Raw genomic sequence first — 15,719 nt, 5'->3', positions numbered from 1 at the left:
CAGTTCTTTCTTGTGTAACTATAGGGCACTGCACATCAATATTTCAAACACATAGCGATGATTGTTGAGGATCTTGGAAGATTTGGAATGTCTCCAAAATGCTGCTTAGTGCCACAACAGCACGATCAGTGATGAGAAGGTTTGAGCAAAAGTAGCAATGATTGCCTTTTCTATAATATACTTCCTGTTTCATTTGGAGGGGTTTTATAGCTACCAACATGTGGAACGACTGTATCTTGGGAGCATTCTAGCTTCTTTCTCATCCCTTTGTAACAAGAGAGGAAGTACTGCTGAGATTCTGCTTGTCATCTTAATAAAGAATGCAATTAAGAAAAAAAGAGCAGGAAAGCTCGCAACCCCCCCGCCCCCCCACTCAAGAGTGCCTCTATAAAAAAGAATGCTACAAAGCGAAACAAAGGGAAAGAGACAAGTGTCTAAAACCCAAAGGGCCTCTGCTACCTACTTCAGCCACTGGCTCCATCTCTTGCCCATGGGTGGAGACTCTCCCCAAGCCCTCAGTCGGCGTGCCCGCAGGTGAGTGGCTTTGTTGCACTAGATCGGGAAGGTTGACATGGCCAGCAAAGCCATTGCTGGCTGGGTGGCCTGAGCGCTTGTGGTCACCAGAAGTCTGCAGAGACACAAGTCATATGGAAAAGAAGAGGAGGAGGAATTGCAGAAGGAAACAAAACAAAACAAAAAAAAAACCACACAACCCCAAGGTTGCCATATCAACCCACACTCTTAAGCAAGCACAAAAACAAGACCCCGGCTTCTTGACGTACAACATGCAGCAAGAGGCAACTATTGACAGAGGTGACATTAGGAGGACATGCAACACAAAATGAGCTCACAGGCCAGAGAGTTGGTGGCAGCATGCTTCTACATCAGATCTTATGATCTTCTTTTTTAAAAGACCGTGGAATCTAGAAATGCTAGAAATTTATACCAATGGGAAAGGCTATCGGGGAGGTGACAGGATGCAGAAGAGAATATTATAAGGACAGTGGAGTCAACATGTTTTTCATGTTTAAAGCAGGTGTCTGGAACCTGTCGATCTGGAAATGCCTACAGGTTTCATGGCAGCCGACAACCAGAGCAGAAGTGCTGACTGTAGGATATAGAGCTTTCAAAGAAATGATTGGCACAAACAGAACCGCTTGACTAAGTGTCCTATCAGGATCTCGGGATTCTCGCACCACTAGAGCTGTGCCCCCATAGCACGGTTATTGCAAGTGTAGCCTAGCGTGATACTTGCCCTCACTGCAAATTCACTGGGCTTCTTTACTGGGCCAGAGATCATTTTAGAAATAAACTGGTGGGAAAAATGGGGGGAAAAAATGTGGATCTGAATGTAGTTTCATCACAATGTGCTTGCCATCTTCTATACAGTATCTTACATTAACAGAATCCTCTAATAAGAATGTGCTGACTTTATAAGAGAGCGTATTAAAATGTGCTTGACATAATTATTTGGTCTCATTCTTTATCTTTGGGTGGCGATGTTCAATTTTGACAATGCTTAACAGCATAGGGCAGGGGTCGGCAACCTTTAACACTCAAAGAGCCACAAAGGTCCTAACCAGAAGCCCCCCCATTCAATTTTGGAGCTGACCGGAAGTCCAGTTCCCCCACCATAGAGTCTCCTCCTAGCATGGCATCCTTTTTCCTCTACCTGTCCTAACTAAAAGCTCCATCAATTGTGGAGCTGAATAGCGACAGGGAGCTGCAGCAGAGGAATGAAAGAGCTACATGCGGCTCCAGAGCCACAGGTTGCTGACTCCTGGCATAGATCAACTATCCCATGGGAAATATAGTAATATCCAATACCTGCTACATTCTCAGACTAGTAATATTAAAATTTCCTTTACATAAGCTTTCCCCAACTAGCTGTTTTCCAGAGGGACTAGTCTTCAACTCCATAATACTTCAGCCTAACTGGTCTATGATGACCAGATTAGGACAGATAATCCTCAATTTATAACAGTGCATTTAGTGTTCTAAGTTACAACAGCACTGAAAGAAGTGACTTATGACCATTTTTCACACGATCATTGCAGCATCCTCATGGTCATGTGATCAAAATTCAGACACCTGGCAATTGACTCATATTTATGATGGTCACAGTGTCCTGGGATCATGTGATCATCTTTTGCAACCATCTGACAAGCAAAATCAATGGAAAAGCCAGATTTGCTTAACAACCGTGTTACTGACTTTATGACTGCAGTGATTCACAACTGTGGCAAGAAAGGGTGTAAAATGGGGCAAAACTCACTTAACAAATGTCTTACTTAACAACAGAAATTTAGGGCTCAATTCTGGTCATAGGTCGAGGACTACCTGTATGAGAATTTAAGGCAATCTCAGAAGGGGACCCAACTGGAAAAGCTACTTTAAATGGACTTTAGAAGTAAATGGACATCTCTAATCTCACTAAATAACTACATTTCTCCCCTTCTGCATGTCAACATGGGGATCATCTATCAATGACTCAATCTCCTCCAGGAATGGGTGCCAAAATGTTTTGCTTGTAGAGTTTGGTGATGATACTAATCCAGTCCTCGGAGCTCAAAAAATAGAGCAGCACACGATCGCACACAGAAATTATCACTCCTGGCTTTGTGTGCTGCATAAATCCAGTCATAAAAAAATATTGTCAAGAAAAGGACTAAGCCTGTGATGGTGAACCTAAGGCACGCATGCCCAAAGTGGCACGCGAAGCCATGTTGCCCGGCACATGCGGCCTTGCCTTCCGGTGTTCTGGTGCACATGCGCATGCGACAATCAGCTGTCCTTCATACGTGTGGCAGTGCTGAAAACCGATGTGTGCATGCGCGCTGGCCAGCTGACTGTTGGGCATGCATGCGCGCTAGAACCTGGATGTTTGGCTTTTCCGGAGCGTGATCCCTTCGTGCGCACAGCAGTGCAGAAAACCAGCCTTCACATACCCGCCAGCCGGCTGATTGTCAGGCGCGCATGCGTGCTAGAACAAGGAAGTTTGGCTTTTCCAGAGCATGGCCCCAATGAGCGGGCGTGCGCGTGACATTTTCGCGCAACATCACTGGACTAAGCGAACATCTGCTGTCTGATAACTTATCTTTGGTTCCTTCTAGTTGTCCAGAAGCAGGTGGGGAGCTTTAAGTTAGTATACTCATTCAGACCTGGGCTGGAAAGTTGCCTGGAATTTTATGTTCCTATTGCTGTACAGTTTTAATCACGCCAGGATCCCTTGAGTAAATGAACGATAATATCCTTTCTTACATGTTCTCAGTGAATTGGTTTGGAAATAAATATTACAGCTTAAGACATTTCAGAAGCAGAGTTTGCAAGAATTCCACTCCCTGCCTATTAAATGAGCTGTATAGAACTGGCCTTGGATCTCTTCTCCTCTCCTGATATCCAGGGATCTGTGCCCAGGGGTTGGCTGCTGGGGGGTTCGTAGGGATTCAGGAGAAACTTTAGCTAAGATTCTGTGCAGTTCAGAGAACCCCCAAATCCCATTCCTGGCTGGCCCTGCCCACCCTTCCCAGGAGTCCCCACAAGGCCAGTTTTGGATGCAGGTAAGTGCAGCGCACGTGCGGAGGCTCAGGGAGGGTGAAAAACGGGAAGGCCAGAAATGGAGGCCGTTTTCACCTTCTTGGAGGCTCGAGGAAAGCTTCCGGATCCCGGGGAGGGCAAAAACGTCCCCCCCCCGCCATGGTGCAGGAAGCTGACTAGGCATGCCATGGCCACACCTACCCAGCAACCGGGCAGAGAACCCCTTGCTAAAATTTTTGAAGCCCACACCTGTCTCTGCTTGTACCTAAAACCAGTTAGACTATGTCTTAACAGAGAAACTAGGGATCACCCTTGGGTCTCCGATGCACTATATGAAACCAGGCTTCTAAGTACATTAACAAAACCATCATTTGCTGTTTGGAGAGAAATGGTATGGATTAATTTTGATGCAGCTACCAAGATTGGCATGCAAAAAGAACAAAGCTTGTGTGGGGTAAAGGGTAGCTGATAGGTTGTTTGAGAAAAATATGCTCTATTTTGGCAGGATCACTGCATCCAAACCAGAAATCTGGATTTAGATCCTGGCATAGGGCAGTTATCTGGTATTTTGCCTACTACCTTAAAAATGGTAATTACAAAATTTAAAAAGAAAATGCAAAATGGCATTTTATTTTAGCCACATGATTTTGGCTTGTAATAGTCTTGGCTTTCTTTTATCCAGTCAGTTAGGGCCATGTTATAAAAAAAAAGGTGGGCCTGGACGGACGGACGGACGGGGACACACACACACACATGGATATTTATTTTCACTGCGTCTCAACCTATCAAATCAGTCCCTAATTAAATGCACACCTGACCCACTTTAGGTGGGATTGCTTCCCATTGATTTAATAACTTCTCCTTTCAGTTGTCTTCATTCTAGTTGGCAACCCTTGCATTTATGTGTAACCTGGGTGTTCAGAAGTTGTGTCCAGCCCTGGAACGTCACATTGTGTGTATCTCTGCACTAATGCTTGTTTGAAAATCAAACAAAACCAGTCACCGATTTTTCGCATGGCCACCAACCACAGAAGGTGTTGGTAACTCAAGCCTTCTGGCCTACGTAATCTGGAATTCACCAAAACACCTGGCCATTCTTTCGAGCTAATTCTTTTTCACAGTGGCTAGAATAGAATAACAGAGTTGGAAGGGACCTTGGAGGTCTTCTAGTCCAACCCCCTGCCTAGGCAGGAAATCCTACACCACTTCAGACAAATGGTTATTCAACCTTTTCTTAAAAATTTCCAGTGTTGGAGCATTCACAACTTCTGGAGGCAAGTTGTTCCATTGATTAATTGTTCTAACTGTCAGGAAAATTCTCCTTAGTTCTAAGTTGCTTCTCTCCTTGATTAGTTTCCACTTCTTGTCCTACCCTCATCAGGTGCTTTGGAGAATAGCTTGCCTCCCTCTTCTTTGTGGCAGCCCCTGAGTAGGCAGGCTACTCTGAGGTGCACAGATTAGTAAATTTCTTTTGGTCCCATAGAGCAGGGCTCTCCAACCTTGGCAACTTTAAGACTTGTGGACTTCAACTCCCAGAAGTCAGCAAAGCTGGCTGAGGAACTCTGGGAGTTGAAGTCCACAAGTCTTAAAGTTGCCAAGGTTGGAGACCCCTGCCATAGAGCACACAAGCTTAGTTGCCTATTAGTTTCAATGAAGCTTAGGTGCTTCCATTGCAGTATCCCTTCCCTTCCCCCACTTCCATCTGCGGTTGGAAACATACAATCTAATCTAGCAACAGAAGAATGTCTGTTCTTCCTTCTAGTCTCTGCTGGCAATGAAAAAGGGAAAAAAATGAGAAAGAGAAAGAAAGCCAGTTGATGCTATTTTAGCTGAATTACAAGTCTGGCAGAAATTGTCAGCAGTGTGTTACAGCTGCAGCAACCTGCTGTTTGTGCCTAATGTGTCACTTATTAAGGAAAGACTCTAGAGCAGGGTAATGTACCTGAAAGAGATTACCCCAGGCTGCATAAACGGCATCTGCCACAATTCTTAAAACTCTCAATTTAATCAGAGGGCAACGATTTATTTAGGGGAGGACAGAAAGAGAGAGAGAGAGAGAGAGAAATAGAAGTCTGAGGCACTCATCACAGCATGGTTCTCAAATCCCATCAAGTTTAAGGTCACTTTCAGACAGTTTTGCAAAAAAAACAAAGAGAAAACACAAATGCAATTTCGCACATGATTTTTGCCAAATGCAAAGAAAAAAAACGAAGAAAAGAAAATAAAGAAAGAAAATGAAGGAAGATAGGAAGGAAGGAAGATAAGAAAGAAAAAGACAGAAGGAAGGAAAGAAAGAAGGAAAGGCAGAAAGAAGAAAGGAAAGAAGGAAAGAAGGAAGGAAGGAAAGAAAGAAAAGAAAATAAAGAAAGAAAATTAAGGAAAGAAAGAAGAAAGAAAGAAAGAAAGAAAGAAAGAAAGAAAGAAAGAAAGAAAGAAAGAAAGAAAGAAAGAAAGAAAAGCCAGCTCATTATATTACCCTTCCTATTGTACTATTTTGGTACAGCTCACATTTTATGTTAACAGGTTGGGAAACCTTCTCCACTACCATCTGGATTATGTCAGTTTCTTATGTCTAGTTTGCACAAGAATCATATTTTAAAGAGGGAAAAGGATGTGTAAAATAGAAGACTTTCATAGAGTGTTTTACAGCAGGTCTTTTTATCAGCAGACCTTAAAACATGAGGTGCTGCCAAGGAAATCCAGAGGAGGAAAATACTAGAACTTACATTTTCTAGAACAGTTAAGTTCTATTGCTAAACTTCATCAGGGAAGGACTGCTTAAGACTTAGAAGATGATTATTGACACAGTCAGAGAATCTAGATTGAAAATCTATCTAAGATGCCTAAAACTACTATTTAGGTGACAATTTTGCCACCTATATTTTCTCCTTCCCATTATAGATGCTCTGTTCCATGTCTACCTGTGCATTTCCAGGTCACAAGGTGAAAACAGATGTTTAAACATAACCTGTGAGCTCTGGAAGATGTGCATGCTATTACCATTTTGAGGGATTTCCGAAGTAGAGAAAGTGCCAGTGAGTAGCTTGACAATTGCATGGGTATGTACTTTGTACAGAGATATACCCTAAAACATATTAAGTCAGAAGATATGTTTGAAATGTAGGCAGGGGCCTCGGTAAACATTTTAGAAACTAGGCAACGGAAGAGGGTAGAGGTGAGAGGAACACTTGGACATCCAAGAAATAGATATAGACGGAGATTTAAGAGAGGAATATGGGAGGCAAGTCAAAAAAAAAAAAAAAGCATAGCAATTAAAGTGTTGAAGCGGACAACAGATGATGGGTAGATGATTTTCATCTTTATTGTTGTTCTGATTCGCTTTTCCCTTTTCCTCTCTTTCGTTTAAAGCATAGCAATCAAAGTATGAAGCGGGCAAGAGATGATGGATGGATGATTCCTCTTTTTTGTTGCTACTCTGAGTTGCTTTTCCCTCTCTCCCCCTCTCTATTCTTTTCCCTTCCTCTCTTTTTAGGCAGCTGACATGATTAGAAGTTAAGACAGGAAAGAAAGAAAAAGCATCTTAATAAAGGGTGACATGATTAAAAGCTAGAATAAGTGATAGAAATAAAGGGAATATTAATGTATACATTTTTATTTGATAAAGTAAAAGTAATAATGAGAAATAGGTAGAATAATTGAATAATGATAGACCGTAACCTAATATAGATGTGCACTGTCATTAGAAATACATAAGTTGATTGAATGTAATAATAATGTTTAATCTGATCAGTTTCATTTGTATTGGAATGTATGGCACCCAGGTGCCACACTGTTCACGCATTGATTTGACATTTTTATAAAAAAAATAAAAAAAAATTGTAAAAAAAAAAAAAGAGAGAGAGAAATACCCTGAGATCATTCTACTTCCTGCCATCACAATGAAAAGACAATAGAATATGGCCAGAACAGCCAATGCTCTCACTGTACCAGAAATAAAATTAGCTGTGAACAGCCTGTGCTTGCTTCTAAAAAGAAACTATAGCTGGTTTCAACAATAAGCAACACTACTGTTTTCTCACAAAGGGAAGTGGGTCATTTAATATCACAGATGATTACTGGACAGTGCTGGTGTTCTTCACGTAAGATGTGAATGATACACTGATCTTGGGTGGCGCAGCGGACTAAACTGCTGCTGTTAAAGTAGCACTTAGCTGCCAGCTGCCTGCAAGTACTGCGAGTTCAATTCTCACCAGGCTCAAGGTTGACTCAGCTTTCAATCCTTTCGAGGTAGGTAAAATGAGGTAAAATGAGGACCCGGTTTGTGTGGGCAATAAGCTGACTTTGTATAATATATTCTGTATAATATACAGAATATATTCTGTAATAATATAGAATATATATTATATAATATATAATGTGGGGGGCCAAAAAGCCCTACTAAGCAGGTATATACAAAAGTATGAAGGCTATTGCTTAATGCATTGTAAGCTGCCCTGAGTCTCCGGAGAAGGGCAGTATATATAAATCGAACTAATAAATAAATAAATAAAATCTCTCCCTTATTGTTTGGATGCTCTCCTTTTTTTCTCAAGACAGGAGTTCTGACCATGAATCATCTTCTTCCACTTGTTCATCCATGTGGCTTAAGGAAAAAAAAAAAGATAGATGGCCTTTCTTCTTACCCAAGATTGTTTTCACGATCTATAGGTAATGTTTTGAAGGAAGAGAAAAGAGGGAAGAATGGCACTAACTCATGAATGAAAGACAGAATGGGATAAAAGGGAGTGGATCTGAATCAATGTGTTTCCCCGTGGGACAAAACAAGATAGAATATGGGCTGGCTCATGCCCTTAGCTAAATTACCCTGCCTTCACTTGCCTCCTACAATCTGACCTTTTGTCTTGACAATACCATCAACCAAACCTACTCTTTTCATACAAAGAGAGGAAAGCCGTATTATTTCTCCAGGAGGGAACATTTTAGCAGGAAACAGCCTGAGCGAATGAAGTTTGGTGCAAATGCCTATGGAAATTCTCAATCCAGCTCATGGTTGTCCAAAAGATGCTTGAAAAATGTTTCTTTTCTCATTCAAGAAGCTGCTTCTGTTCCAGAACTGAAATTTCAAAGGAAAAGCAACAACAACAACAAAAATCCAGTTGCCTTTTGGAAATGCACCTTTGGGACAATGTTTAGTGCAGTTCCTTATCATCATAAAAGGACCCAAATTATTGGAGGCAATATGCTGACTCTGTAAACCATTTAGAGTGGGCTGCAAAGCACTGTAAAGCGGTATATAAGTCTAAATGCTATTGCTATCATGATCTACCAGATATTAGGAAAAGTTCATCTGTCAATGGCAGGATATTAATTATGGCACCCCACAAAGAATAGAATAGAATAGAATAGAATAGAATAGAATAGAATAGAATAGAATAGAATAGAATAGAACAGAACAGAACAGAATAGAATAACAGAGTTGGAAGGGACCTTGGAGGTCTTCTAGTCCAACCCCCTGCTTAGGCAGGAAGCCATACACCACTTCAGACAAATAGTTATCCAACATCTTCTTAAAACCTTCCAGTGTTGGAGCATTCACAACTTCTGGAGGCAAGTCGTTCCACTGATTAATTGTTCTAACTGTCAGGAAATTTCTTCTTAGTTCTAGATTGCTTCTCTCCTTGATCATTGCTTCTTGTCCTGCCTTCAAGTGCTTTGGAGAATAGCTTGACTCCCTCTTCTTTGTGGCAGCCCCTGAGATATTGGAACACTGCTATCATGTCTCCCCTAGTCCTTCTTTTCAAGAGTTGTAGCTTTGCCTCAATAACTTTTACAGAAATCCTCCTTTGTTACATTAGTGCAATTGTCTTGTCCCTATTATGTCTATGGAGCTTCTCAGTCAACCAGGTCATGGTTATCCCAAAGGTGCTTTTTCAAGAGGCAACTGGGCTTTCTGGTATTTCTTTGCAGACATTTCGCTTCTCATCCAAGAAGCTTCTTCAGCTCTATTATGTTATTCAGTCCCTATTATGTTTACAAATAAACCCCATAAATGTATTTTTCACCACTGACTTTTACAGAGGATCTTCCTTTTCTTCTCTGAATATAGACCAAGATATAATAATTGGTGTGATAAGAATTATAATTAATCTAAATTAGCAACTGAGAATTTCTTTTGTATACAGGCAATCCATGACTTACAACCACAATTGAGCCCAACATTTCTATTGTTAAGTGAGACTTTTGTTAAGTGAGTTTTGCCCCATTTTATGACCTTTCTTGATACGGTTGTTAAGTGAATCACTGCAGTTGATAAGTTAGTAACTCGGTTGTTAAGTAAACCTGGTTTCCCCATTGATTTGGCTTGTCAAAAGGTTGCAAAAGGTTGCCAAACATCTGAATTTTGATCACGTGACCATGGGGATGCTACAAAAGTTGTAACTGTGAAAAATAGTCATAAGCTACTTTTTAAAATGCTGTTGCAACTTTGAATGGTCATTAAATGAACAGTTTATAAGTGGAGGACTACTTGTAGTATGTAAACCAAGTTTTTGTTTCACTTTTATAATATCAATTGTGTGCAAATTGCATGCTTTAAAGTCAGTTTGAAAGAAGATGAAGATCTGAAAACAACCTTGCTATGTCCTACAGTGTTCGGTGCTGTTTATAGTTAAGACACATCTTTTGTTTAGATGTTATAATTATATTAATCAGCTGCAAACCAGCACAGTTTAATCAATCACTCTGTGCTCGGAATACACAGTGTAATTATTATTCATAGCTTACGAAGACATTATCTCTCAAAGGCACTGCAGAGAAGAAATTGTTGCCACCCACTTACCTCCCTTATCATTAAAGTCCCTTCTCTTGAAATACTGCTAAATTTGTCAGGGTGGGGGGGCTCCAGACCACCATGGCTCGATACCATTCCTAGATTGTAGGACTCGTTGGCTGGCATTCCCGTTGGTCTGAAAGATACGAGACGAAAAGAAATCAGTTGGTTTCTCGTGATAAATACATGATGACTATAGAAAAAAAAATTAACCTTAAAAGGTTTGTAATTGCCAAGATATATGAAAATCAGGATCAGAAGCTAAAGGATTCTTCCTCATGTTCCCAAAATGCCGGTCTCTCTCATTCTTGGTATCTATTGCCTGAAAAAGCAATTGCACAGAGGTAGGTTCTGATCCCAAACTTGTGTTCTTTTTTTTTTATAAAGGGAAACACAAAGCTTGACACAACATTTTCAGTCTGTCCTGGGCTTCTTCCTCTCATATTCTAATAATATACAACTCTGACCACTCCATGAAATGTATTTTCTGAACTAACTTCAAGGAGAAAAGACAGGAGAACTGGATGATGCCTCTTTAAATGGAAAACTCGTATCCAATGTTATCCGTCTTTTACTCTAAACATCAGAGCACATGTTCTCACCAAGCTGATGCTGAAAACTCCTTCAGGCATACCTGGGTATCCAGGAGCAGCATCTACAGGGAAGCAGGGAGTTAGTCTGGTGATTGGCCACTGCATCACAATCAAAGCTGCACCTTTCATTCATGTACAGCTATCATGCTCATATATAAAGGATCTTTAATTTGAGAAGATTACAGAGTTGGAAGGAACTTTGGAGGTCTTTCTTTTTATTTTATACTTTTTTCTTTTACATGCATAAGTGCTTTGTGAACAGTGTATTGTCTGGGTCAATTTGCTTACACATAATAATATTTATCCAATTTCTAATCTCTCCCTCTATTATCAAGCCAGTGATAAAACAAGTTCCATGTTAGAAAATATTCCGTATCTTCTTTATCTTTTATCTTTAATGTCAACCTATTCATTTCTGCACAATCTACAATTTTTTTAATTACACTCTCTTCTGTAGGTATTTCCTCATTTTTCCAGTGCTGTGCAAATACAATTCTTGCTGCTGTCAAGCCATGCAATACTAAGTATATATTCCCTTTATCATACTTTTCTGGTACTATGCCGAACAAAAATATTTCTGTTTTATAATCTATATGTTGCTTTAACATTTTTTCTAACCATGTGTGCATTTTCGTCCAATATTTTTTGGCCTTTGCACATGTCCACCACGTGATAATATGTGTCCGGTGTCTGATTACATTTCCAACATTTGGCGGACATGTTTTGGAACATCTTTGCTAACTTCGCCAGTAGCAGATGGGACCTTGGAGGTCTTGTAGTCCAACTCCCTGCTCAAGCAGGAAGCCCTATATCATTTCAGACAAATGGTTGCCCAATTTCTTCTAAAAAATCTCCAGTGACGGGGCACCCACATCCATCATAATATCTATTTTGACTCCTAATATTTATTTATTTATTTATTTCTTAGATTTCTATGCCACCCTTGTCCCGTAGGACTTGGGGCGGCTCACAGAATAAAAAACACATAACACTAAATAAAACTAAAAACATCCAAATGTAAAAACCCCAACAACTAAAATCTCATAACAGATCAGGGAATTTGCTGAAAAAGTCATGTCTTCAGTTCGGCGCGGAAAGCGCGGCGGTTGGGGGCCGTCCGAAGCCCAGTGGGTAATTCATTCCAGAGGGTCGGTGCAGCCACCGAGAACACCCTCATCCTGGGGGCCACCGGCCGACATTGTCTGGCCAATGGCACCCGGAGGAGGACAGTCCTATGTGACCGCACTGGGCGGTGGGAGGCCGGTAGGAGTGGTCCTGCAAGTACCCCGGGCCCATGCCATGTAGGGCTTTATAGGTCAATATTGTAATAGTTTCAAGTATTCACCATACCATTGTAATTCATATTATGAGATTCTTCTCGCCTTCAGCAGAAGCAAGACGAATGGGATTAGGGATAAGGAATTTAATGTTATATGACTAAATTTCAGGCAGGCAGTTCTTGCCACAAATAGGCTATTTTCAAAGTTATTCCCTCAGCTAGCATTATTGTCAAGTGTATACGTCCCAACCAGGCCATTTTTATTTTTGACAGCTCTCCAACGTAAAATTGCAATACAGAATATTTTTCACCACATTAAGCAAAATACAAATAAACTAACTGCCTAAACTTGAGCCATATGCTTTTGGTTGACTAATGAAAATAAGCAACAGCTGCACATTTCTGCCTGAAGGCAGATATTGACCTAGATAACATTTACAGAAAGATAAATTAAAAGATGCTCTGATCATGAAATGGATGGACTGCTGAATTTGGTCAGCCTTCAAGAAATCACTGAAGTGTGTGTTGACGCAAATGGCAATGACATGTTCAAATATTAAAGGTGGTGCCTGCCAAATAAAGTAACTATCTCTATATTTGAAATACAGAAGACCTCAGAGAGGGTTCTTTTTTTAAAGAAAAAAAAATTCTAGGATTTTTCGAAAGATCCATTTCCAAATTCTTCAGTATGTGAATGAGAAAGAATGAATTAGAGAAAAACATTCCATTGACAGACTGGATTGACTGTTGCTACATAAAGAATATACTTTATGGAGCCCAAATGTGCTATTTCATAAATATTGCATTAGGAACCCCACTTCAAGGTGGAAATGTAGGACTTGGACAGCTAGGTCTTCCTGGGCAAGAACTCTCATTCAGCTAACTTGCTCAATGAACGTCATATCATTGGAGGTGTGGCCAATTCACTTTCCCAAGTAGTCACATGAGAAACTGGGACTGTTAAGGGTCATTGCCATCACCACTACTACCCATAAAATGCCCATAAAATGCCTAGATCTGCATTAGAAGGAGGAATAACTTTGGTGGTTGATGTTTGCACTTAATGCATTTTCGAAGCAGGAGGGCTGCAATAGTGGGTGGAGGAATGATGTAAAGCAGACAGAGTCAGGATATATCTATGGGCATTCCCATTGTTTTTTTTTTAAGGGAGAGGAATTTGGGATATTGACTGATTGATTCAGAGAAGCCTCTTTACAGCTTACAGAAGTATTTTCTTACATCTGTTACTCCAAAATGACAGAAAACCAAACCCTCTATTTTAAATAATTGGCTTCAGAAGTGAATCCAGAAACCATAAAAAAGGAGGCATGGGGGTCCTATGTGATTATAGGGCCCCATTTTGCTCACCTACATCCTACTGCCGTAATCTGATTCCTTACCAAACAATCTAATGAAAGTGCATGTATTTACTTGCTGGTTCCCTTCATTACTGTTGTTGTGCATTTATTCACTTTTCTTTGGGCAGAAAGAGAGAACAGGAGACTAAGCTCCCGGCCTAATCTGGTAGGAAATCTTTTGTATACATTATGGGGGTGGCTTTTTTCAGCAATAGTCTATACAGAGGTCCCCAACCCCTGGTCCGTGGACTGGCACCAGGCCATGGCATGCCAGAAACTGGGCCGTGCAAACCAGTGAAACTCCAGCCATGGGATGCAGGCAGCATGCGAAACCCTTCAGTCTGTGGAAAAATTTCTCTCCATGGAACCAGTCCCTGGTACCCCAAAAGGTTGGGGGACACCATATTTATAATGTCTATAAAACATTATTGCAACCAGCAGTTCCAAATGAGACGTGTTTGTGGATTTATCTTCATCAAGAGAGAATGTCTTACATAAGCCTTGGGATGTCGCTGACAGGCACGGTGCCGTCTTGTGTTTCACTTTCTCCGTCTTCTTCCTCCTCTTCGCTGCTTTCAGACTCCTCACTGGAAGAGGAATAATCGGTAACTTTCTTTAAAGGCCGGTTGGTTTCTTCAATCCGCAGCTCCCGCAGTTCTTTTGCTAAAGCAGTCAGATCCTGTACGAGAAGGAAAAAAATCCAGAAAGCAACATGAATTTTCACCTGAACTATAGAGGGGATGGGATAAGGATTAGGAAATGCAACAGTCAGCTGATGTAGAAGGCAAATATTATGGAATGTATAGATTTTGTTGTACAAAATCCTGTATACTCACTGAAAACCTAACAGCAAACTGCTGACATATGGGTTACATGTAAACACGTGTTTATGAGCCATGGTGGCGCAGTGGTTAGAGTGCCGTACTGCAGGCTACTTCTGCTGCCTGCCTGCAATTTGGCAGCTCAAATCTCACCAGGCTCAGCCTTCCATCCTTCCAAGGTGGGTAAAATGAGGACCCAAATTGTTGGGGGCAATATGCTGTCTCTGTAAACCACTTAGAGAGGGCTGTAAAGCCCTGTGAAGCGGTATATAAGTCTAAGTGCTATTGCTAGTGCTATTATAGCCTTCTATGGACATGTATAAGACTAGCAAGGGGAGGGGGAAATGACATCTTGAACATTATGTCATGCAAATGACACAAATGAACTTGTGCTATAGCTGCTATAGCTGTCAATAGATTTAGGTATGCTAAATCTATCATAATGAGCTTGTGTCATTAGCTCATTATGATAGATTTAGCATATCTAAATCTATTGACAGCTATAGCAGTTACAAGAATGCAGTTGTCATCACAGTAAACTGGGAACAATGCCATCTCAGAAGGGTATTGATTCCAAATATACATTTTGGGTGATCCAAAATCTGCACATCTTCCACTTAAACGCATTTAAGAGGAATTGAAGTGCATGAGGTCAGTCACGACCAAGTACCACAGACTTTAGATTATGCTAACTGAACTAATTTTGGCTATTATGTTTCCCATGCAGGCATGTCGGCCTCTTTATATCCATTTCTCTAGAAATTCAGTGCAACGTATCAAGTGGACTCCTTATCTATGATCATCACTAACAATGCATAGTATATGTAAAACTCACATGATAGCTTGAATCATACAGAGCCTCAGTGGTGCAGTGGCTAGAGTGCAGTACTGCAGGCTACTTCTGCTGCCTGATGGCTGCCTGCAATTTGGCAGTTCAAATCTCACCAGGCTCAAGGTTGACTCAGCCTTCCACTCTTCTGAGGTGGGTAAAATGAGGACCCAAATTGTTGGGGGCAATATGCTGACTCTGTAAACTTCTTAGAGAGGGCTGTAAAGCACTGTAAAGCGGTATATAAATCTAAGTGCTATTGCTATGCATAATGACATACAAAAGATATAGGCAGGATGCATTTTACAATATGTGCATGTGAGTGCATGTATACATATGCAAAATTGGCCATGAATCATAATGCTAGAACCTGGATTACTAGATACAAAGAATTTTCCAGTTAATACAACATTTAAGGTTTTCCATTTATATCTTAATAGTGTTGTTTTGAGACAAACAGTTGTAAGAACTGTACAGAGATATTTATTGTAATCTTATATGCTTTCATGGCC

At 40.7% G+C, this 15,719-nt stretch overlaps 1 protein-coding gene across 11 annotated transcripts in view; it reads right to left on the bottom strand.

Moving 5' to 3' along the window:
• Nucleotides 1–15,719, bottom strand: part of TNIK (TRAF2 and NCK interacting kinase) — a 338,950-nt gene that overhangs the window by 24,346 nt on the left and 298,885 nt on the right. For 7 of the 11 annotated variants that reach the window (XM_034438985.3, XM_034438989.3, XM_034438987.3 and 4 more), the window contains 3 exons: nucleotides 14,052–14,236; nucleotides 10,337–10,463; nucleotides 464–628 (listed from right to left, as the gene is read on the bottom strand). In XM_034438985.3, coding sequence (XP_034294876.1) covers nucleotides 464–628; nucleotides 10,337–10,463; nucleotides 14,052–14,236 — 477 coding nt within the window. The remainder of the gene's footprint in view (nucleotides 1–463; nucleotides 629–10,336; nucleotides 10,464–14,051; nucleotides 14,237–15,719) is intronic. The other 4 variants (XM_034438988.3, XM_087872521.1, XM_087872518.1 and 1 more) reach the window with 1 other exon arrangement.

Source organism: Pantherophis guttatus, chromosome 6, assembly GCF_059756535.1.
Source record: "Pantherophis guttatus breed Tessera chromosome 6, ASM5975653v1, whole genome shotgun sequence".
Taxonomy (NCBI): domain Eukaryota; kingdom Metazoa; phylum Chordata; class Lepidosauria; order Squamata; family Colubridae; genus Pantherophis; species Pantherophis guttatus.
Note: the sequence above shows the minus strand (reverse complement) of the source record. Positions and strands in the feature narration are given on the sequence as shown.